The following is a 22,321-nucleotide window of genomic DNA, read 5'->3' as shown; positions in this document are numbered from 1 at the left end:
GTTCCTCACGTGTGCCCCAAAGAATGAGGTGATTTGGTAAAATGCTATGCCCAAGATAACTATCCGAGTGCCGGCGGTGGGGTGGTTCATATAGCCTCGGCTATCACCTCATTATGTCCGGTCGTGATGGTCAAGTGGATTAAGGCGTCTTGTACATACCAGTTGCGTTGCTTCTTGGGAGTATGGGTTCGAGTCACTTCTGGGGTGTGAGTTTTCAGTTGCATATGTCCTGGGGACCATTCAGGCTTGTTCGCATTTGTGTTCCTCACGTGTGCCCCAAAGAATGAGGTGATTTGGTAAAATGCTATGCCCAAGATAACTATCCGAGTGCCGGCGGTGGGGTGGTTCATATAGCCTCGGCTATCACCTCATTATGTCCGGTCGTGATGGTCAAGTGGATTAAGGCGTCTTGTACATACCAGTTGCGTTGCTTCTTGGGAGTATGGGTTCGAGTCACTTCTGGGGTGTGAGTTTTCAGTTGCATATGTCCTGGGGACCATTCAGGCTTGTTCGCATTTGTGTTCCTCACGTGTGCCCCAAAGAATGAGGTGATTTGGTAAAATGCTATGCCCAAGATAACTATCCGAGTGCCGGCGGTGGGGTGGTTCATATAGCCTCGGCTATCACCTCATTATGTCCGGTCGTGATGGTCAAGTGGATTAAGGCGTCTTGTACATACCAGTTGCGTTGCTTCTTGGGAGTATGGGTTCGAGTCACTTCTGGGGTGTGAGTTTTCAGTTGCATATGTCCTGGGGACCATTCAGGCTTGTTCGCATTTGTGTTCCTCACGTGTGCCCCAAAGAATGAGGTGATTTGGTAAAATGCTATGCCCAAGATAACTATCCGAGTGCCGGCGGTGGGGTGGTTCATATAGCCTCGGCTATCACCTCATTATGTCCGGTCGTGATGGTCAAGTGGATTAAGGCGTCTTGTACATACCAGTTGCGTTGCTTCTTGGGAGTATGGGTTCGAGTCACTTCTGGGGTGTGAGTTTTCAGTTGCATATGTCCTGGGGACCATTCAGGCTTGTTCGCATATATATATATATATATATATATATATATATATATATATATATATATATATATATATATATATATATATATATATATATATATATATATATATATATATATATATGCCAGCGTTACTGATACTATCAAAATCAAATAAGTGCTGTAAAAACAGTACCTTTGTGTGTACTTTCAAAAGCGACCGAAACTCTGACAGTTGAGCTTCGCCTTCCAAGGATGCTCTTGAGGTTAATGCCAGTTACTTAGATCTAGATGCCTAACAACAGCTATGAGGAGTAAATATTTAATGTAAATTCGTTCCTAAATGTACACGTATGTGCTTAAGAGAGTGTAATGAATGTCTTACCTGCGTAACAACAGAGACACTTGGTTCCCTTGCAGCCCTTTTTGTTTATCATTCCCGTGCAGAATTTCTTATTGTCAACACAGTAACCACCGAGAACATTGCAGGCGCTCAATGGCTTGCAAGGCTTGGCACAGCAGACGCACTTCTTCTTGGAGCAGCCCTTGGCTATCTGGCGCTCAGTCGACTCGCACTTCTTCTTGCACATCCCCTTGTATTTCTTACACTTCTTTTTGGGTTTAACTGCACAAGCTATTTTGAAGATAATTATTACAGATTTATGCACTTTAATACTAAAATAATATAATTATTTTTCCATCTCAGTATGGGATTTCATATGAATTTAATCACTGTCTTTAAATATATTGTTATTGTTTTCTCTAGAGCTAAACGATTTTCTAAGATTCGGAGCATCACGTGAATAACCACATACAATTGCAGTTCATAAAGTGATGGCAATTATAACAAGGGAATTGGACATTATGCCAGACTATCAATTCATAATCTCTCTACTCCATATGAACCCGCTCATAGATATTCAGCACTTTAATATAAAAGATCATTGTCTGAGAAAGCTAATAGAATCGTAACTACATTTGCAGATGTGTTTTGAGTAAATACCCTGTGATAGAGGTGGCCAATGCACAATACTACATCACAGTATCAGCAGAGGATTCGAGGATAAATAGTAATGGGCCTAAACAGATCCCCAGTAAACAGCAGGCGGTCCAGAAAAGTATACGGTAAGAACAACATGAAAAGTCTGTTGTTGTAAAAAAGACAAACATAAGAGGAAATTAGTAGCAAGAAGAACAATTATAAAGATCAAACAGAAAGCATTAACAGTGACAAGTAGAGCGGAAGCAAATGAATGACCGGCTCTACAATATTCAGCTCGGGGTCAGCTCGTCTCTACGAGCACAATAAACTGCTGGAGAAAGTCCAGAGTAATTTACTACAACATTGTTGTCAGGAGTAAGAGCGCTGAGCTCAGATGAGAGTTTAAGAGGCCTGAATCGGACAATACTAGAGTCGAGTCTCGCTCAGTACGTGACTTCCGAAAGAAATCGTGGTAGTGATGACAAACAACTTCATACATCAAATGCATTCACAACTAATTACTATAATTGAGAGTCCAGCAAATGGGACATTATAATTATCTACTAAAAAAATTGGTTTCAATATTTATGTTTCGTATTTTGTCACTTAACCTAAATTGCCTCTAATATATCTAGTTTGTGACCGATGTATTTTTCAAAGATATTCTAGTCACAGACGTAAAATATATTTTTGAGCAGGTTTTGTATCTATCCATAGAACTGACATCAGTCATCATATGTAACTGTGCAAGTAAAGTAAACTTACAACAAATAACTCCTGAACAACCTGGACCGTCAAGTACTAGAGTAATAGTTAAGACATGCAGAAAAAGTTGACATCTCTAATCCAAAGTTACTAATTTAAATAGTAATATTATCGTGGCGAGATACTATTACTATCCCACATATAGTAGAAAGAAGAGGGATAGACGGATTGATACACCTGGCACAAAATGTTGAGGCAAACGTTTTATTGTTATTAGCAACAATCATTCTAATAACTTCCTGCTCCTTCTATTCCAACAAAATTAACATAAAACTTTGAAAACAAATAGGCACTTACCTGAGAGGCAACACTCGCACGACTTCCCCTTGCACTTGACAGCGGCAACTTTGGTCTTGCAGGTCTTTTTCTTCTGGCACTTCCCACCGGCTTGAGTACACTTTTTGTGAGGTTTGCACTTTAGTTTAGAGTCAATATCGCCACCATGACTCTCACCCGAAGCTGGATAACCTTTCCTCCCGTCAGACTGCTTCCCTTCCTCCTTTACTGCCGGCTCGTCACCTTTCTTACCTGCCTTGGCTTTACTTTTCTTGGGCTTTTTACTTCTTTTATTAGAGTTCCTGCTGTTTTTAACTTTGGTTTTATTCTTCTTGGTATTTCTGTGTTTCCTGTGGTTGCCCAGGACTTTTTAATCTATTACACCCAAAACATTTCTTAGGTTACTAAAATCAGCTTTCGGAAATCTGGAGCTTTAACAGAATTTTTTCAAATAAATCTATTACATTCTATGTTAAATGTGATATCTTTGTGATCATTTCTCCCTAGCTCACTCCCTATTTCGATGTTTTTCATTTGTGTCTCCCTGTTAGTTAACACGTTGTCTAAAAATATTATTTTCCCGAATTTGTTCCTTAATGGGTTAATTGCTTTAGGAAGCATTCGTCTATTAATTCTAGAAAATCTTCTGCTTCGTTATTCCCAGTTCTGTTAAGCCAGTGTATTCCACTAAAATTAAAGTAACTCATGACGCAAATACTGTCTGACCTAGATGCTCTAGATATTTCATCCCATAGATGTTTTGCTTCCATTTTGTCTAAGTTTGGAGGCCTGAATATAACTCCTATTATAAGTTGTTTAGTTTAATCCTAACCAAATAGTTCCTTTGTGTGGCTCAGTTTTGATTCACTCTTTGAGACAACATTTCAAATTTTCCCTGACATATATGGCTACTCCCCCTCCTCGTCTAATATACACACACACACACACACACACACACACACACACACACACACACACACACACACACACACACACACACACACACACACACACACACACACACACACGCACGCACGCACACACACACACACACACACACACACACACACACACACACACACACACACACACACACAACTTGTCTTGTGACCATCGTGTTGGGTGGACGTGGGGTTGGGAGCTCCTGGTTCACTAGTGGAGTGGGAGGGGTAATCAGGCAACTTCGAAGTGAAAAAGTGTGTACAAGTGAATGAGAAAACCTTGGGTTTGGACCAAAGCCATAAGGTAGTGAAGAAAAACAGTTTAAATAGCATAATTCAAAATAGTTGAGGAAGTACTATGGCAGTGTGCAGTGTGGAGCAGACCTCACCGGCCTCTGACCGCGTGACCTCACCCCCGGCAGCAACCCTTCTACCACCACGGGGGCACCGATTGGAGATTCACTCACCTATTGTGTTAGCAGGATGGTAAGATACATGGAACCCCTGGTAAGGTTGCATTATAGCAATGACTTGGTCAGGAAGGGTATCTAGGTCCAACAGTATTATGATTGAGAAAGAAGATAGGTTTGTGGAGAAGATGATTGGGAAATTTGTAGAGAAGAGGGATGTTTGGATAGATGATCTAATCCAGGGGATTAAAAGTGAGGTCTTTAATAAGATGCAGGACGAGGTTCAAAGACTCAAACAAGAGTTTATGGATTATATTCAAGAGGAAATCAGGAAGAGCAGGGTAGAATGGCAAGGAGAAGTATCTAGGCTTACTAATGAATTTGGCAGGAATAAGGGAAGCTTGGCAGGGAAGGGGGAGTAGTAGTAGGTGGAGTAGCGGGAGTGGGAGGGGTGGGGGTCAGCCAGGGAAGGGGGCCACCAGCATGACCCTGAACTGAGAATGAGGACAATCATAATCCATGGATTGCTTGAAGCCAGGGCACCATCGAGGCAGGAAAGGATGGAGATTGAGGATTTGGAGCTACAGGGGATCTTGAGAGACATGAGAGCCCAGATGGCAGGGAATGAGGTGCAAGTCCAACGACGCATTGGGCCATACAACTGTAATAGGAAACGACCTGTCCTGGTACAGTTCACTAACGAAGAGGCAGTAGATTACATACTGCATCACAAACACTTACTCAGAGGTAGCGAAAATTACTACAATGTATATATTGACAAATTCATGATGAAGGAGGAGCAGATGGCCCACAGAGCAAGCAAACAACAATACAACTCTTCCCATTTGAGTGTAGCTACACACCCCAATGCTAATCCACCCCATGCTAACCAGCTTACACCTTCTTAGGTCACTCCTTCCCCAAATCAGCCGCCCCTGCTTATCTCCCCAACACCTCCCTTGACCCCTCTGACCCCACTGCAGTCAAATTCATCCCACATTCCAAGGACCCCCTCATCACCTCAACCCCCAAAACCCGTCCAGCCCTCATCCCCTCAACCCCCAAAACCCACCCAGCCCTCATCCCTTCAACCCCAAGAAACCACCCAGCCCTCATCCCCTCAACACCCAAAACCTACCCAGCCCTCACCCCTCCTCATCCCCTCTCCTTCCATGTGACCCCCACCCTTGCGAGGGGGGTGGGAGGTTCCCCCCACCCCCTCTATCCTTCCCCCTCCCAACCTCTCGACCTCTATCTGACTCTCAACCTTACGCTATCTCCCAACCCCTCTATGCCCTCCCTAATCTTCAGACCCAGTATGCCCTTCTTACTCCAGACCTACCTACCCAGGCCCTACCCCAGACCCTCCTACCTACCTTCCTAGAAGCCCAGCCCCCAGTAGCCCCCCAAGCACCCCTCCTGACCTCTTTCATCCCCCATACACCCCCCGGACCCCCCCAGGATCCCCCCGGACATCCCCCGGATCCTCCCGGCCTCTAGTCATCCCCCAGACATCCCCCAGATCCCCCAGATCCCCCCTGCCCCCAGTCGCCCCCCAGACACCCCCCAGATCCCCCCAGACCCCCAGAGAAAGGGAGAACTCAGGTACAAGAGTTTCCATGAAGAATCTCAAGGTTTGGTACACCAGTGGTGATGGGGTATCTAATAAAGCAGAAGAGATAAAAGAAAGAGTGAGTGAAGCAGATCCTGACATAGTTGCAATTGTGGAAACTAAAATTAATGACATGATCTCAGATGCAATCTTTCCTGAAGGGTACCAGGTGATACGAAAAGAGAGGACACAGAGACAGGGAGGGGGAGTAGCACTCCTAATAAAGCGGAAATGGAAGTTTGAAGACCTTGGAAATCGAGTTACCAATGAGTGCACAAGCTTCATACAAGGAACTCTGACAGTAGATGGGAGGAAGATTGTGATCTTGGTAATCTACAATCCCCCATCAAACAGTAGAAGACCCAGGCAGGAGTATGATGACAACAACAAGGCATGTATAGATGAACTGCAGAAGGCAGCAACACTAGCCCACAGAATGAGAGCGAAGCTGCTTATCATGGGGGACCTAAATCATGGAGAGATAAATTGGGAATCAAGGAATCCCCATGGAGGGGACGAAACGTGGAGAGCAAAATTAGTAGATGTTATAGACAGGAATTTCCTAACACAACATGTGAAGGAAGACACAAGGGAAAGAGGAGGAGATGCACCGAGCCTATTAGACCTGATTTTCACCCAGAACGTAGAAGATATCGAGAATTTAGAGCATGAAATACCTCTAGGGGCCAGTGACCATTGTGTCCTAGTCTTTGACTACGTGATGGAATTCAAACTTATGACCATGGGACAAGAGATCTGGGAAAGGAGAGTTGACTACAGGAAAGGGGACTATAAAAGGATAAAGGACTTATTGGGTGAAGTGCAGTGGGAGGAAGAAATTAGAGGAAAAACAGTCCAAGATATGATGGACCTAGTCATACAGAAATGCCAGGAGGCCGAAGAGAGATTTATACCAACAGTAAAGGGAAAAAATAAGATGGAATATAATAACCCATGGTTTAATAGACAATGTCAGGAAGCAAAAATGGCCAGCAGGCGGGAGTGGAGGAAGTACAGAAGACAAAGGACAGAGGACAACAGGATCAGATACAACAGAGCTAGGAACGATTACATTAACATAAGACGAACATCGGAAAGGGACTATGAGAACGATATTGCAATCAAAGCGAAAAAACAACCTAAGTTACTACACAGTCATATAAGAAGAAAAATGTCGGTGAACGACCAAGTGATAAGACTAAGGAAGACAGAGGGGGCATATACTGAAAGTGACAAGGAAATCTGCGAGGCACAGAATGCCAGTTTCCATGGAGTGTTCACTACCGAGCCTGAGCAGCTCCCATTGTTGGAAGAGGTTACCCTAGATGAAAGACTATCAGATATAGAGGTGACAGCAGAGGAGGTAATGAAACAGTTGACAACTCTAGATGCAACTAAAGCAGTTGGACCAGACAAAGTATCGCCGTGGATACTAAAAGAAGCAGCACAGGCCCTCAGCGTGCCTCTGGCAATGATCTATAATGAGTCACTTATGTCAGGAGAATTGCCCAGTTGCTGGAAGAAGGCAAATGTCGTGCCGATCTTCAAGAAAGGTGATAGGGAGGAGGCACTTAACTATAGACCTGTATCACTGACAAGCATCCCCTGTAAAATACTGGAAAGAATAATTAGGCTACGACTGGTTGCACACCTGGAGAACATTAGGTTTGTGAACAAACATCAACATGGGTTTTGGGCAGGGAAATCGTGCCTAACAAACCTTCTGGAATTCTATGATTAAATAACAAGGATAAGACAGGACAGAGATGGTTGGGCAGACTGCATATTTCTGGACTGCCAAAAAGCCTTTGATACAGTACCGCACATGAGACTGCTGTTCAAGCTCGAGAGGCAGGCGGGGGTGGGGGGAAAGGTCCTAGCATGGATAAGGAACTACCTAACAGAAAGGAGCCAAAGAGTTATGGTAAGGGGCGAGAAGTCGGACTGGCGAACAGTAACAAGTGGAGTATCACAAGGATCGGTGCTGGGACCAATTCTATTTCTTGTATATGTTAACGACATGTTTACAGGCGTAGAGTCCTACATGTCGATGTTTGCGGATGACGCAAAGTTGATGAGAAGAGTTGTGACAGATGAGGATTGCAAGATCCTCCAAGAGGACCTGAACAGGTTGCAGAGATGGTCAGAGAAATGGCTACTGGAATTCAACACGAACAAATGTAAAGTTATGGAAATGGGACTAGGAGATAGGAGACCAAAGGGACAGTACACAATGAAGGGGAACAGCCTACCTGTGACGATGCGTGAAAGAGACCTGGGAGTGGACGTAACACCTAATCTATCTCCTGAGGCTCATATAAATAGGATAACGACAGCAGCGTACTCGACACTGGCAAAAGTTAGAACATCATTCAGAAACCTAAGTAAGGAGGCATTTAGGGCGCTTTACACTGCCTACATGAGGCCAGTCTTAGAGTATGCCGCTTCATCATGGAGTCCCCATCTGAAGAAGCATATAATGAAACTGGAAAAGGTTCAGAGGTTTGCAACGAGACTCGTCCCAGAGCTACGAGGGATGGGGTATGAGGAGCGCCTGAGGGAACTGTGCCTTACGACACTAGAAAGAAGAAGGGAGAGGGGGGACATGATAGGAACGTATAAGATACTCAGAGGGATTGATAGAGTGGACACAGACGAAATGTTCACACGGAATAGTAACAGAACGAGGGGACATGGATGGAAGCTTGAAACTCAGATGAGTCACAGAGATGTTAGGAAGTTTTCTTTTAGCGTGAGAGTAGTGGGAAAATGGAATGCACTTCAGGAACAGGTTGTGGAAGCAAATACTATTCATAATTTTAAAACTAGGTAAGATAGGGAAATGGGACAGGAGTCATTGCTGTAAACAACCGATGCTCGAAAGGCGGGATCCAAGAGTCAATGCTCGATCCTGCAGACACAACTAGGTGAGTACACACACACACACACACACACACACACACACACACACACACACACACACACACACACACACACACATATATATATATATATATATATATATATATATATATATATATATATATATATATATATTCATTTATACCCATCCAAACTCATTCATATATGTCTATATATATATACATATATATATATATATATATATATATACATATATATATATATATATATATATACATATATATATATATATATATATATATATATATATATATATATATATATATATATATATATATATATATATATATATATATATATATATATAGAGAGAGAGAGAGAGAGACTGCAGAAGGCCTATTGGCTCATATGTGGCTGCTCGATGTTATTGATACCCATCCAAATTCATTCATATATATATATATATATATATATATATATATATATATATATATATATATATATACATATATGAATGAATTTGGATGGGTATCAATAACATCGAGCATCCACATATTAGCCAATAGGCCTTCTGCAGTCTCCTTAATGTTATGTTCTTAATTTCAAGAATAAGTTCAGCAGAGAAATAGGACGCAGGGAGAAATTGAGGCAAAAGCTGCTGATGGCTAAGAAGCGAGTCCCAAGACTCAGATGCATCTATACATAACTGCTAATAGGTAAAAAATGGTATTAAGTAAGGAAGCACATACACACTTGGGAAAATTACAATCGATTTCGTTCCTTAAATTTTACTTGCTTAGACCAAATGTTTTGTAAATGCTCGGTACAGCACTCAATATGCCAATACAAGGCCGGAAAAATGTGTATAATTCATATACATATGGACAATTTACATAATAATATTATTACTTGATGTCAATATAACAATATCATATTATTCATTCATGTTATATCACAGCTAAACAGAGAATGTTTAAAGTTGTATTTGCTGCATAGTCTTCCTAGCTTAGTGAATTCATTTGATAAGTACTTACTTATGGCTGCATTGTGGGTAAAGGGACGGGAATTACCAGGATAAAGCACCAAGCCATTGCGACTATATAGCAGTGGGAAGGAATCAGAATAATGATAGGGGATGGAACGGGAGAGTCAAAGAGGACATTTTATCGGTACATGACATATCTGTAATAGATTTGCAAAGTCAAGTGTTAATTATAGAATAAATCTGTTCAATTTTCTTTTATATTAGCAAGTGTTAATGTGAACGTTTAGCGCACGTGATAATGTGAACGTTTAACATGTTAATGTGTATCATAACATATGTTAATGTGTTCTTTAATCATGTGTGAATGTATATGGCCGAAACAAACTATTATAAGAGCTGAAATTATAGAGATTGTTTTGAGTCAACTTTAAAAAGTAATTATTCGCTTTACAGGATTTTCAGGTTTCTCAGGTTGTTGTACTGACTTTTGAAGTCTTCTAAGTTTTTTACTTCTTTTCCTTTTCCAGTAAGTTGCACTTGTTTTATAGTCTCCTAAGGTGTTTCAAACACCAGATGTTGCTTTTGACCTATTTACACTACCGTTGAGGCGATGTTAATGTTTGACCTGTTGCTCCACTTGAGATTGGTCGACCAGCTGTACCTCTTGTTGTAATTCCTTTAGTACATTCTAAGGTGTTATGCTTCCTTTTGTAGCCCTATAAGCTGGCTGTTTATATGTGGTTGATCTTACCCCCCATGTTACTATAGTACCGTATATTTTCAGTGGAACTAACTTAGGAGGGTGATGGTGAACCAATTGTACTGTCCAACAAGGTTGATAAAGTTGCAGTGTCCTACAAAGTTGAATCAGTTGTACTGTCCGTGGAGGTTGAATCAGTAGTACTGTCTGTGGAGGTTGAATCAGTTGCACTGTCTGTGGAGGTTTCATCAGTTGCACTGTCTGTGGAGGTTTCATCAGTTGCACTGTCCGTGGAGGTTGAATCAGTTGCACTGTCTGTGGAGGTTGAATCAGTTGCATTGTGTGTGGAGGATAAATCAGTTGCACTGTCTGTGGAGGTTGAATCAGTTGTACTGTCTGTGGAGGTTTCATCAGTTGCACTGTCCGTAGAGGTTGAATCCGTTGCACTGTCTGTGGAGGTTGAATCAGTTGCATTGTCTGTGGAGGATAAATCAGTTGCACTGTCCGTGGAGGATGAATCAGTTGCACTGTCTGTGAAGGATGAATCAGTTGCACTGTCTGTGGAGCATGAATCAGTTGCACTGTCTGTGAAGGATGAATCAGTTGCACTGTCTATGAAGGATGAATCAGATGCACTGTCTGTGGAGGATGAATCAGTTGCACTGTCTGTGGAGGTTAAATCAGTCGTACTGTCTGTGGAGGATGAATCAGTTGCACTGTCCGTGGAGATTGAATCAGTTGCACTGTCTGTGGAGGAAGAATCAGTTGCACTGTCCGAGGAGGTTGAATCAATTGCACTGTCTGTGGAGGATGAATTAGTTGCACTGTCTGTGGAGGTTGAATCAGTTGCACTGTCTGTGGAGGTTAAATCAGTTGCACTGTCCGAGGAGGTTGAATCAGTTGCACTGTCTGTGGAGGATGAATTAGTTGCACTGTCCGTGGAGGTTAAATCAGTTGCACTGTCCGTGGAGGTTAAATCAGTTGCACTGTCCGAGGAGGATGAATCAGTTGCACTGTCCGTGGAAGTTAAATCAGTTGCACTGTCCGTGGAGGTTGAATCAGTTGCACTGTCTGTAGAGGATGAATCAGTTGCACTGTCTGTGGAGGTTGAATCAGTTACACTGTCCGAGGAGGATGAATCAGTTGCACTGTCCGTGGAGGATGAATCAGTTGCGCTGTCCGTGGAGGTTGAATCAGTAGCACTGTCCATGGAGGTTGAATCAGTTGCACTGTCTGTGGAGGATGAATCAGTTGCACTGTCCGTGGAGGTTGAATTAGTTGCACTGTCCGTTTAGGATGAATTAGTTGCACTGTCCGTGGAGGATGAATCAGTTGCACTGTCCGTGGAGGTTGAATCAGTTGCACTATCTGTGGAGGATGAATCAGTTGCACTGTTCGTGGAGGTTGAATCAGTTACACTGTCCGAGGATGATGAATCAGTTGCACTGTCCGTGGAGGATGAATCAGTTCCACTGTCCGTGGATGTTGAATCAGTTGTACTGTCCGTGGAGGTTGAATCAGTTGTACTGTCCGAGGAGGATGAATCAGTTGCACTGTCCGTGGAGGATGAATCAGTTGCAGTGTCCGTGGAGGTTGAATCAGTTGCACTGTCTGTGGAAGATGAATCAGTTACACTGTCCGTGGAGGTTGAATCAGTTGCACTGTCTGTGGAGGATGAATCAGTTGCACTGTCTGTGGAGGTTGAATCAGTTGCACTGTCTGTGGAGGATGAACCAGTTGCACTGTCCGTGGAGGTGGAATCAGTCGCACTGTCTGTGGAGGATGAATCAGTAGCACTGTCTGTGGAGGATGAATCAGTTGCACTGTCAGTGGAGGATGAATCAGTTGCACTGTCCGTGGAGGATGAATCAGTTCCACTGTCCGTGGAGGTTGAATCAATTACACTGTCCGAGGAGGATGAATCAGTTGCACTGTCCGTGGAGGATGAATCAGTTGCACTGTCCGTGGATGATGAATCAGTTCCACTGTCCGTGGAGATTGAATCAGTTGTACTGTCCGTGGAGGTTGTGTCAGTTGTGCTGTCTGTGGAGGATGAATCAGTTGCACTGTCCGTGGAGGATGAATCAGTTGCACTGTCCGTGGATGATGAATCAGTTCCACTGTCCGTGGAGGATGAATCAGTTGCACTGTCCGTGGAGGATGAATCAGTTGCAGTGTCCGTGGAGGTTGAATCAGTTGCACTGTCCATGGAGGTTGAATCAGTTGCACTGTCTGTGGAGGATGAATCAGTTGCACTGTCAGTGGAGGTTGAATCAGTTGCACTGTCCGCAGAGGATGAATCAGTTGCACTGTCCGTTGAGGATGAATCAGTTGCACTGTCCGTGGAGGTTGAATCAGTTGCACTGTCCGAGGAGGATGAATCAGTTCCACTGTCCGTGGAGGATGAATCAGTTGCACTGTCCGTGGAGGTTGAATCAGTTGCACTGTCTGTGGAGGAGGAATCAGTTGCACTGTCCGTGGAGGTTGAATCAGTTGCACTGTCTGTGGAGGATGAATCAGTTGCAGTGTCCGTGGAGGTTGAATCAGTTACACTGTCCGAGGAGGATGAATCAGTTGCACTGTCCGTGGAGGATGAATCAGTTGCTCTGTCCGTGGAGGTTGAATCAGTTTCACTGTCCGTGGAGATTGAATCAGTTGCACTATCCGAGGAGGATGAATCAGTTGCACTGTCCGTGGAGGATGAATCAATTGCACTGTCCGTGGAGGTTGAATCAGTTGCACTGTCCGAGGAGGATGAATCAGTTGCACTGTCCGTGGAGGTTGAATCAGTTGCACTGTCTGTGGAGGATGAATCAGTTGCACTGTCCGTGGAGGTTGAATCAATTGCATTGTCTGTGGAGGATGAATCAGTTGCACTGTCCGTGGAGGTTGAATCAGTTACACTGTCCGTGGAGGATGAATCAGTTGCACTGTCCGTGGAGGATGAATCAGTTGCACTGCCCGTGGAGGTTGAATCAGTTGCACTGTCCGTGGAGGTTGAATCAGTTGCACTGTCCGAGGAGGATGAATCAGTTGCACTGTGCGTGGAGGATGAATCAGTTGCACTGTCCGTGAAGGTTGAATCAGTTGCACTGTCTGTGGAGGAAGAATCAGTTGCACTGCCCGTGGAGGTTGAATCAGTTGCACTGTCTTTGGAGGATGAATCAGTTGCACTGTCCGTGGAGGTTGAATCAGTTGCATTGTTCGAGGAGGATGAATCAGTTGCACTGTCCGTGGAGGATGAATCAGTCGCACTGTCCGTGGAGGTTGAATCAGTTACACTGTCTGTGGAGGATGAATCAGTTGCACTGTCCGTGGAGGTTGAATCAGTTACACTGTCCGAGGAGAAGGAATCAGTTGCACTGTCCGTGGAGGATGAATCAGTTGCACTGTCCTTGGAGGTTGAATCAGTTTCACTGTCCGTGGAGGTTGAATCAGTTGCACTATCCGAGGAGGATGAATCAGTTGCACTGTCCGTGGAGGATGAATCAATTGCACTGTCCGTGGAGGTTGAATCAGTTGCACTGTCTGTGGAGGATGAATCAGTCGCACTGTCCGTGGAGGTTGAATCAATTGCACTGTCTGTGGAGGATGAATCAGTTGCACTGTCCGTGGAGGTTGAATCAGTTACACTGTCCGTGGAGGACGAATCAGTTGCTCTGTCCGTGGAGGATGAATCAGTTGCACTGCCCGTGGAGGTTGAATCAGTTGCACTGTCCGTGGAGGTTGAATCAGTTGCACTGTCCGAGGAGGGTGAATCAGTTGCACTGTCCGTAGAGGATGAATCAGTTGCACTGTCCGTGAAGGTTGAATCAGTTGCACTGTCTGTGGAGGAAGAATCAGTTGCACTGTCCGTGGAGGTTGAATCAGTTGCACTGTCTGTGGAGGATGAATCAGTTGCACTGTCCGTGGAGGTTGAATCAGTTGCACTGTCCGAGGAGGATGAATCAGTTGCACTGTCCGTGGAGGATGAATCAGTTGCACTGTCCGTGGAGGTTGAATCAGTTACACTGTCCGAGGAGGATGAATCAGTTGCACTGTCCGTGGAGGATGAATCAGTTGCACTGTCCGTGGAGGATGAATCAGTTGCACTGTCCGTGGAGCTTGAATCAGTTGCACTGTCCGTGGAGGTTGAATCAGTTGCACTGTCCGAGGAGGATGAATCAGTTGCACTGTCCGTGGAGGATGAATCAGTTGCACTGTCCGTGAAGGTTGAATCAGTTGCACTGTCTGTGGAGGAAGAATCAGTTGCACTGTCCGAGGAGGTTGAATCAGTTGCACTGTCTGTGGAGGATGAATCAGTTGCACTGTCCGTGGAGGTTGAATCAGTTGCACTGTCCGAGGAGGATGAATCAGTTGCACTGTCCGTGGAGGATGAATCAGTTGCACTGTCCGTGGAGGATGAATCAGTTGCACTGTCTGTGGAGGAGGAATCAGTTGCACTGTCCGTGGAGGATGAATCAGTTGCACTGTCCGTGGCGGATGAATCAGTTGCACTGTCCGAGGAAGTTGAATCAGTTGCACTGTCCGAGGAGGTTGAATCAGTTGCACTGTCCGAGGAGGTTGAATCAGTTGCACTGTCCGAGGAGGTTGAATCAGTTGCACTGTCTGTGAAGGTTGAATCAGTTGCACTGTCCGAGGAGGTTGAATGAGTTGCTCTGTCCGAGGAGGATGAATCAGTAGCCCTGTCCGAGGAGGTTGAATCAGTTGCACTGTCCGAGGAGGTTGAATCAGTTGCACTGTCCGAGGAAGTTGAATCAGTTGCACTGTCCGAGGCGGTTGAATCAGTAGCACTGTCCGAGGAGGTTGAATCAGTAGCACTGCCCAAGGAGGTTGAATCAGTTGTACTGTCCGTGGTGGTTGAATCAGTTGCACTGTCTGTGGAGGTTGAATCAGTTGCTCTGTCCGTGGAGGTTGAATCAGTTGCACTAGAGGCTGTTTGATCCGTTGTATCACCAGAGGTTGTTGGACCCGTTGTACTATCAGAGGATGTTGATTCTGGAGAAGTACCTATGGTTGTTTGACCAGGTGTAGTACCAGGTACTGTTGTATCCTGTGGAGATCCTGAGCTTGAAGAACCCGGTGCAGTTTCTATGGTTGACTGAATGGGGATTGTTGGAACTGAAGTGGTTGCCGGGAATGTTGGAGGCGGTGTAGTTGCCGGGAATGTTGTAAGCGGTGTAGTTGCCGTGAATGTTGGAGGCGGTGTAGTTGCCGTGAATGTTGGAGGCGGTGTAGTTGCCGTGAATGTTGGAGGCGGTGTAGTTGCCGTGAATGTTGGAGGCGGTGTAGTTGCCGGGAATGTTGGAGGCGGTGTAGTTGCCGTGAATGTTGGAGGCGGTGTAGTTGCCGTGAATGTTGGAGGCTGTGTAGTTGCCGGGAATGTTGGAGGCAGTGTGGTATCTGGGATTACTGGAGGCGGTGTGGTTACAGGGATTGTTGGAGGCGGTGTGGTATCTGGGATTATTGGAGGCGGTGTGGTTACAGGGATTGTTGGAGGCGGTGTGGTATCTGGGATTATTGGAGGCGGTGTAGTTACAGGGATTGTTGGAGGCGCTGTGGTATCTGGGATTATTGGGGGCGGTGTAGTTACAGGGATTGTTGCCAGTGGTGTTTCCGTGGGAACGATTGTCTGGGTTGGTGGGACTGGAGGTATAGTTACCGTTGTTCCTCCCTGTTGGCTGATGCTCACCTGTACTACGATGATTTCCTTCACTATTAAGGCTCTCATAGATCTTGCATCCACGACGATACTAATAATATTGGTAACAGATGTCATCACCGTCGTCCGGAAGTTCTCATCGGGTATATATTTTTTAGTAATAATATATTGTGTTATTATAGTCACTGTGATCACCGCCGATCTCAGTTTATCGTTCTGTGAAGTTACTTTAACATAGTTTCTTTGGCTTATCGCTAACTGTGTTTCTGTAATGGTCGTTTGAATGAAGACGAATTCATCTGCAAAGACGCTGCGTTTTCGTCTTCCTCCTCCTCCTGCTAACGATGCGTTAATTGCGGCCAGAAGGCTAGCCAGCTGACTCTGAAGGTTTTGAAGATTTACAATTGCGTTGTCGGTTTCATTTAAGGCTCTTTGCAGTTGGCTAAGCTGTGAAGTGAGATTCGCCAATGTTGCATTGCCGACAATAGAAGTTGTTGTATTGGCCGTAGTAGTTACATTGGCTGTAGTAGTTATGTTGGCCGCAGTAGTTATATTGGCTGTAGTAGTTATGTTGGCTGTAGTAGTTATGCTGGCCGGAGTAATGTTAGCTGTAGTAGGGACAAACGGTAGGTTTGTGAAAATGACGGTGGGCGGAGCGGTGGGTACAGCCACGGTGGTTCCCCCTTGCTGGCTGATGTTCTGTTGTACAGAGTTGATTTGACTGACAATATCGCCTCTACTTTTATACGCACTGGTTATTACATCATTGACAATGGTAACAGATGATTGAGCGGTTGATTGAAAGTCTGAGTCGATTGTTAAAGAGTTATTTACAATCAACTGTATTATTAGGATCAATATATTCTGCGCTGCATTTAACTGATCATCAAGAATTGATAAAGTGGCAGTGTTTCTTGCTGTTATCGCATCTCTAGTTTTGTTGACTAGAGTTTGAATTCCCTGGATAACTTGAGAGGGGCTGCGTTTCCTCCTGCGTCCATGTTTTGATGCGTTAATTGCGTCTACAAGATTTCTAAGTAAGGCTTGAATTTGGGCAAGAGCCGTAATTGCATTATCTGTGGCATTTAAGGCGGATTGCAATGAACTGAGCTGTGAATAGAGGGCAGTCAGTGTTGAATTGGTGGTTGTAGTGTTTACATTGGTAGTTGTGTTGAGTTGTACGGTTGTGGTACTCTGAGTAGTAGTAGTTGTGTTTGGTGCTGAGGTTGTTAACTGGCAACTGACCAAGGACTCCGGGGTGATTATCAGGGGCAAGATGGTAGGTACAATCACAGTGGTTCCTCCGAGTTGGCTGATCAGTGCCTGAATGGTGTTGATCTGGTCGACCGTAATGCTTCTCTGTGTATTAGCAGCGGATATAGCCTTGTTGACGCTGGCTAGAGCAGACTGTGCGACTGCCAGCAGGCCTGAATCAACTGACAAAGACCGACTAACTGCGCATGAAAATATTTGTCCAAATGTGGCCTGCGCCAGAATTAGCTGTGGAAGGAGACCAATGGCAGTGGTAAGGTCTCCTCGTGTCAACGCGTCTGTTGTGTTGTCGATGACATATTGGGTCGCCAGAATGTCTTGTGAGGGGCTGCGTCTCCTCCTCCCTCCTCCTCCTCCAAGTAGTGCGGTAATTGTGGTAATAATATTACTAATTTGAAGTTGAAGGGCTTGCAATGTTGTTAATATATTAGTTGTACCGTTTAGAGTGGCGAGTAACTGGTTGAGTTGCGAAGTGAGATTAGCCAGTATTGCTGTATTGTTCACTGTAGTTGTGGTGACTACAGTAGTTGTTGTATTTACTATAGTAGTCGTCGTGTTGACTGCAGTAGTCGTCGTGTTGATTGCTGTTGTCGTCGAGTTGGCTGCTGTAGTCGTGTTGGCTGCTGTAGTTGTCGTGTTGGCTGTTGTAGTTGTCGTGTTGGCTGCAGTAGTTGTGTTGGCTGCAGTAGTTGTCGTGTTGGCTGCAGTAGTTGTCGTGTTGACTGCAGTAGTTGTCGTGTTGGCTGCAGTAGTTGTCGTGTTGGCTGCAGTTGTTGCGTTGACTGCCGTGGTTGTCACATTGGTTGCCAAAGTTGTCACGTTGGCTGAAGTTGTTGTAGCGTTTGTTGCAGTAGTTGTGTTTGCTGCAATAGTTGTTGTGTTTGATCCTGAGGTTGTTGCATTTGACACTTGGGTCGTTGTCGAAGCTGTATCAGTCGAAGATGACAAACAAAATTTAATTAGTAAAAGGAAAATAGAACCGTATATTTAAGTATTGTAAATATGGATTATTATATAATAGTTTTTTTATTAAATAATGATTATATGGATATGTAGATATTCCTTGAATGAATGTATTTATATCTAAGAAAGAGCGTCTGTTGATTTGTTTGTTCAAGGTTGGGGCCAGACACTTGGAGGTAGTTAGACTCAAAACTTTGCAGGGGGATTTGTAAGTTTATTGCAATTGTCTTAAGGTGGTTAGGGTCGACCCCAATGTGTCTCATTAAGTAGGACTGGCTCATATTGCGACCATCAAGACCATCGACCATCGTCTCGTAAGAAGTCTTAAATGTGGGTTTGGTTATCCTTAGTGTTAATATTAGATATTTCACCTGTTATCGACGTTGAATCAATGTCGAAATCGTTGATTCAATGTCCATAACACTGATTCAACTTTGGACTTGAGGCAAAAAGACCGGAAAGAGGAAGAGAGAACGTATGAGAGGGATGGAGATGGAACGTGAGACAAAGGCAATGGGAGGGAGGTAGAAGGAACAGATTAACTAATCTGTTCTCGCTCTCTCCCTGAGAGTCTAGCTTTTAACCTAACAAGGTTAGAGGCCAGACTCTTGGGGCTAGTCTCATGCAACTTTGCATGGTGATTGGTGATTTTTAGCTTCACAGAGTGGTCGGAGTCATCCAGTTTGCCTCCGTTGAAGAGGCATCGGCCACCACACCCTTTTCCGGAAGTCAATATGAAATGTGCAGCCAAAGGTCCGTAGAATTCAGCATACCTTTTAAAAAATTGTGTATTCAAACAGTGACATGCAAAACGAATGTTCAGACGACAGATTTACATTTTCGGTACGACCTTTTGATTAATGTGATATAGATAGTGTGTAGTGAAAATAATAGCAATGGCAGGGGGATATGTGTTGATGGAGATGCAAAGCGTGTAGAGATGGGTATGACACGAAGAAGTTAGCAGTGATGAAGACAGTTGTAAAAATGGTTACAGTGATGTGTAGAGATATGGAAGGTGCGTGACGAGGATGATGCAGAGGGGATGTTAGAAGAGATGGGAGGAGTGTGCGCGGTGAAGGAGGGGAAGATCGTGTGGTAAGGTGTGGAGAAGACCTGAGAGAATGCAGGCGACGAGTCACAATAACGTGGCTAAAGTATGATGACCAGACCACACACTAGAAGGTGAAGGGACGACGACGTTTCGGTCCGTCCTGGACCATTCTCAAGTCGATTGTGATGAGGAAGTAGATGCAGGCAATACATATACTAGAGAAAGGTGAGGAGCAAAGTGTAGTAGAGGGGATAGTAGTAGGAATAAGAACTGCAGAGGGCCTATTGACCCATACGAGGCAGCTCCTATTTTAACCACCGAATGAGAAGGAGATAGCAATAAGAATAAGAAGAGAATAGTAAGGGAACGTAAAGAAAACAATGAACAGAAAAGGGAGAAGAGAGAAATAAAAGGAAAGAGAAAGAAAGATAAAGGAAGGGTAAGCTTATGTTATGTCACGTTTGTTAGAAAGATTAGAGCATTTAAGTATATACTGTGAAAGGGAAAAATCCACAGCAACAAAGCCAGGACTCAAGTTCATGTTGGGTTCATTGTGTATTAAAGCCAATTCAACAAGACGGCGTCTGTGTAGAGAAGAGTCAGGAAAAATTATTTTGGAGGAAGACCAATCAATAGGATGATTGGAATCCCTCATATGACAGGAGGGACCATTGTTAGTGTCTGCAGACTTAACACTTCTCTTGGGTTCTTTAAGTCTGTCATTCAGTGTACGGCCAGTTTCGCCAAAGTATTGGAGAGGACAAGACGAACAGGAAATAGAGTAGACACCAGCAGCATTAGAAGCAGGAGGAGCAGTGTGAACTAGATTGCTACGAAGTGTGTTAGTTTGACAAATTAACTTAGACAGCGAGGCACTACACTTCAAAAAGTCAACACCAGTAATCAACAGCCAATTAATGCTCAACTATTTTCTACCCATTTCAAGGCACCATATGGGCCAGTAGGCCCTCTGCAGTTACTTCTATTCTCATGTACCCACCTCACCCAATACTCACCTCACCCAAAACAAATAAAAAACAAGAGTTATGTTAAATGTTTCATACACAGTGTATCATAAGTGTAGTGTTTAGTGTAAAGAAGTCTTTGAGAATGTAAGAAGTCCTTACGAAACGCCTCTAGGTGTCAGAACATTATTAAAAATGAATTTTGGAGAATTGATATTTCTATTCCACCGACAGTGAAGAAAAACCTAAGAAATATTGAGAAAATTCGTGTTAGATAATATAGATATCTTAATAATATATTAATATTATATATATATATATATATATATATATATATATATATATATATATATATATATATATATATAAATATATATATATATATATATATATATATATATATATATATATATATATAAATATATATATATATATATATATATATATATATATATATATATATATATATATATATAAATATATATATATATATATATATATATATATATATATATATATATATATATATATATATATATATATATATATATATATATATATATATATATATATATTATTAAATATGACCGAAAAAGTAAGATTAATAATTCTAACACGAATTTTCTCAATCTTTCGTACATTTCGTTTCACTGTTGGAGGTAAATCAAAAATCAATTCTCCAAAATTCATTTTTATTTCTAGTCTGACGCGACACGAGCGCGTTTCGTAAAACTTATTACATTTTTAAAGACTTTAGTTCACAAATACACAACTGAATAGAACTTACGCATCTCCGATTTTATATCTACATTTGAGTGACATTCTACCCACCTCAAGACTCCGCTCCAATATAGAAGCATCAAGAAATATGGACCAATAGGCTTTCTACAAACACTTCTATTCAATATCCATTGTTTCGTGTTCTGTCTTGTGTTGATGAAATTAATACCCTATTAATACTCTTGTTCTGTCTTGTGTTGATGAAATTAATACCCTATTAATACCACATCTTGTTCTGTCTTGTGTTAATGCCACATCACCCCTTCCACCTCACTCAAATGTAGATATAAAATCGGAGATGCGTAAGTTCTATTCAGTTGTGTATTTGTGAACTAAAGTCTTTGAAAATGTAATAAGTTTTACGAAACGCGCTCGTGTCGCGTCAGACTAGAAATAAAAATGAATTTTGGAGAATTGATTTTTGATTTACGTCCAACAGTGAAACGAAATGTACGAAAGATTGAGAAAATTCGTGTTAGAATTATTAATCTTACTTTTTCGGTCATATTTAATAATATATTTCTACAGGAAAGACTGCTACCAAAATATACTAATATATATATATATATATATATATATATATATATATATATATATATATATATATATATATATATATATATATATGTATATATATATATATATATATATATATATATATATATATATATATATATATATATATATATATATATATATATATATATATATTTATATATATATATAATGTAGACAAAGCGTTATTTTTCTTGGAATTTGCTAAACATAAACTACTGGGCTTTGACGAAAAGAATTATATTTTTCAGGTGAGAAGAAAATATGAATTATTTACTCCATACACAGTTTTAAATGTAGATATGATAGAGCCCAATAGGCTAAGGAATCTGTACACTAGTTGATTGACGGTTGAGAGGCAGGACCAAAGAGCCAGAGTTCAACACCCGCAAGCACAACTAGGTGAGAACTAGGTGAATGCACACACACACACACATACACTACACACACACACACATACACACACACACACACACACACACACACACACACACACACACACACACACACACACAGAAGGC

At 42.8% G+C, this 22,321-nt stretch overlaps 2 protein-coding genes across 2 annotated transcripts in view; one reads left to right on the top strand and one right to left on the bottom strand.

The window, feature by feature from the left end:
* The first annotated feature begins 4,485 nt into the window (after nt 1-4,485).
* LOC123767453 (uncharacterized) lies at nt 4,486-15,201 on the top strand. Its single transcript, XM_069313136.1, is given in 3 exon segments — nt 4,486-4,710; nt 10,648-11,919; nt 12,061-15,201. Coding segments are annotated over 3 exon segments (4,638 nt in total).
* A 24-nt stretch (nt 15,202-15,225) lies between these two features.
* LOC123767452 (uncharacterized) overlaps nt 15,226-22,321 on the bottom strand; it is a 28,664-nt gene continuing 21,568 nt past the window's right edge. The window contains exons 4-5 of the mRNA XM_069313135.1: nt 15,288-18,409; nt 15,226-15,234 (exon numbers count right to left, since the gene is read on the bottom strand). Coding sequence (XP_069169236.1) covers nt 15,226-15,234; nt 15,288-18,409 — 3,131 coding nt within the window. The remainder of the gene's footprint in view (nt 15,235-15,287; nt 18,410-22,321) is intronic.

This window comes from Procambarus clarkii, chromosome 74 (assembly GCF_040958095.1).
Source record: "Procambarus clarkii isolate CNS0578487 chromosome 74, FALCON_Pclarkii_2.0, whole genome shotgun sequence".
Classification (NCBI taxonomy): domain Eukaryota; kingdom Metazoa; phylum Arthropoda; class Malacostraca; order Decapoda; family Cambaridae; genus Procambarus; species Procambarus clarkii.
Note: the sequence above shows the minus strand (reverse complement) of the source record. Positions and strands in the feature narration are given on the sequence as shown.